Source organism: Lycium barbarum, chromosome 12, assembly GCF_019175385.1.
Source record: "Lycium barbarum isolate Lr01 chromosome 12, ASM1917538v2, whole genome shotgun sequence".
Lineage (NCBI taxonomy): Eukaryota > Viridiplantae > Streptophyta > Magnoliopsida > Solanales > Solanaceae > Lycium > Lycium barbarum.
In genome coordinates this window covers 100623808-100625245 of record NC_083348.1, presented here as the reverse complement: position 1 = coordinate 100625245, position 1438 = coordinate 100623808, and the positions used below count along the sequence as shown (strand labels likewise).

The 1438-nt window shown below is 35.3% G+C and overlaps 1 protein-coding gene across 1 annotated transcript; it reads left to right on the top strand.

The window, feature by feature from the left end:
- Positions 1 to 527: 527 nt before the first annotated feature.
- LOC132622153 (uncharacterized) lies at positions 528 to 1071 on the top strand. Its single transcript, XM_060336695.1, has one exon. The coding sequence runs from the start codon at positions 599 to 601 to the stop codon at positions 845 to 847; it is 249 nt and encodes an 82-aa protein (XP_060192678.1). The 5' UTR covers positions 528 to 598; the 3' UTR covers positions 848 to 1071.
- Positions 1072 to 1438: the final 367 nt, after the last annotated feature.

Below are 1438 nucleotides of genomic sequence, written 5' to 3'. Positions count from 1 at the left end.
GAAAAAATCTTATAAATCGGTTTGATATGATTAGGTTCGGTCGATTTTTCATATTTTGTTGGCACCCCGATCGTAGTTGCAGTTTTCTGAGAAATAGGTTAGATGATTTTTGCTTGAAATACCGTGTGAGATATGTACTTTGCCCATTTACATATTTAGACAAGTAATAGTATTTGAGTAAGATTTATAAATCATCATTTAAATATCTATACATTAATACTACCGTTAAAGCTTAGTCAAATCAACTATATCTAATGAAAAAAACATAAATCATTGTAACAGAATAACTAAAGTGAACATCTTGGTACGTATAGTACTAGTTAAGTGATTAATTCCTTTTTTGTTTTACAAAACTCGCTCATTCGAAGGAGTGCTGACAGTGCATATACTCGTATATCACAGGTGGAACTTGTCTACTTTAGCCACATGGAAGTTTCACGTATGAAACGTGGCAGCTTGTTCAATCATCCGTAATGACAATTGAAGCGTGCATGCATACTCATAAATATACAAATCGATGATAACCTTAGCTAGTTAGCTACAAGCTAGCGAATTGACGAGATTGATTCAGCCAGTACGCCAATACTAGAATATAATAATGTCAGGGGCGCAAGGAGCACAGCCAAAGGGAGATCTAACACCAACCACGTATGAATCAGTTGATCAGAGAGAGGAGAACAAGCCTCGAATGGATATCCATTCCCGTGAAGATGAGCGTGGTATTCAGATTGATAAAGTTCAGGACAAGGTCAAAGATGCCGCCGGCTTAGGTGGCCCTGTTTTTGGTGCCGGCGAGGAAGAGAACAAGCAAGACTTAGGCGTTACCGGCACGCCCAGTAACAACTAATAAACAATTAATGTACCAAGTCCAGTTTTTAGTTTTTATACTAGTCTCGTTCTATGTTTTTCCAATGCATCAAAAATTACTATACTGGTAGTGGTGGTGGTAGTAGTAGTGAATTGTGTGGAAAGTTTTGGTCTGTTTGGGGCTTGAAATAATCCAAAGTTAGGTGACGAATAAGAAACTCTTTTCACATTATTATATGAATGATTAAGCAGTGAGCCTATCCATTTCCCCGTGAAGCAAATAGGTGAACATAGCTCATTTCAATTTCAATGAAAGTGATTCTATGAAGATTTTTTTTGTTTACTTTTACATCTCTCGTTTATAAAAATAAAAATGTCTTGTGAAAAAAAATATATTATATGACTAAAAAAATAATTAAAAGGGCTATAAAATCAATCAAGCTCGAGAGTATCTAGTATTTTTCATTCTTACATTACATAGCAACTTGCAAGAGATCCAATCAATTATGCGCGCGGTTGAATGGTCGAATGGTGAAGACTGTTATATTTAACAACAATAGCAACAAGAAAACCTTTGATTTCTTGAAGCAGGAATGAGAAAGATAACATGAAATTCATCAACCATGATACA

Coding starts and splice junctions, on each gene's coding strand:
- LOC132622153 (XM_060336695.1), top strand. CDS start 599: ATGTCAGGGGCGCAAGGAGCACAGCCAAAGGGAGATCTAACACCAACC.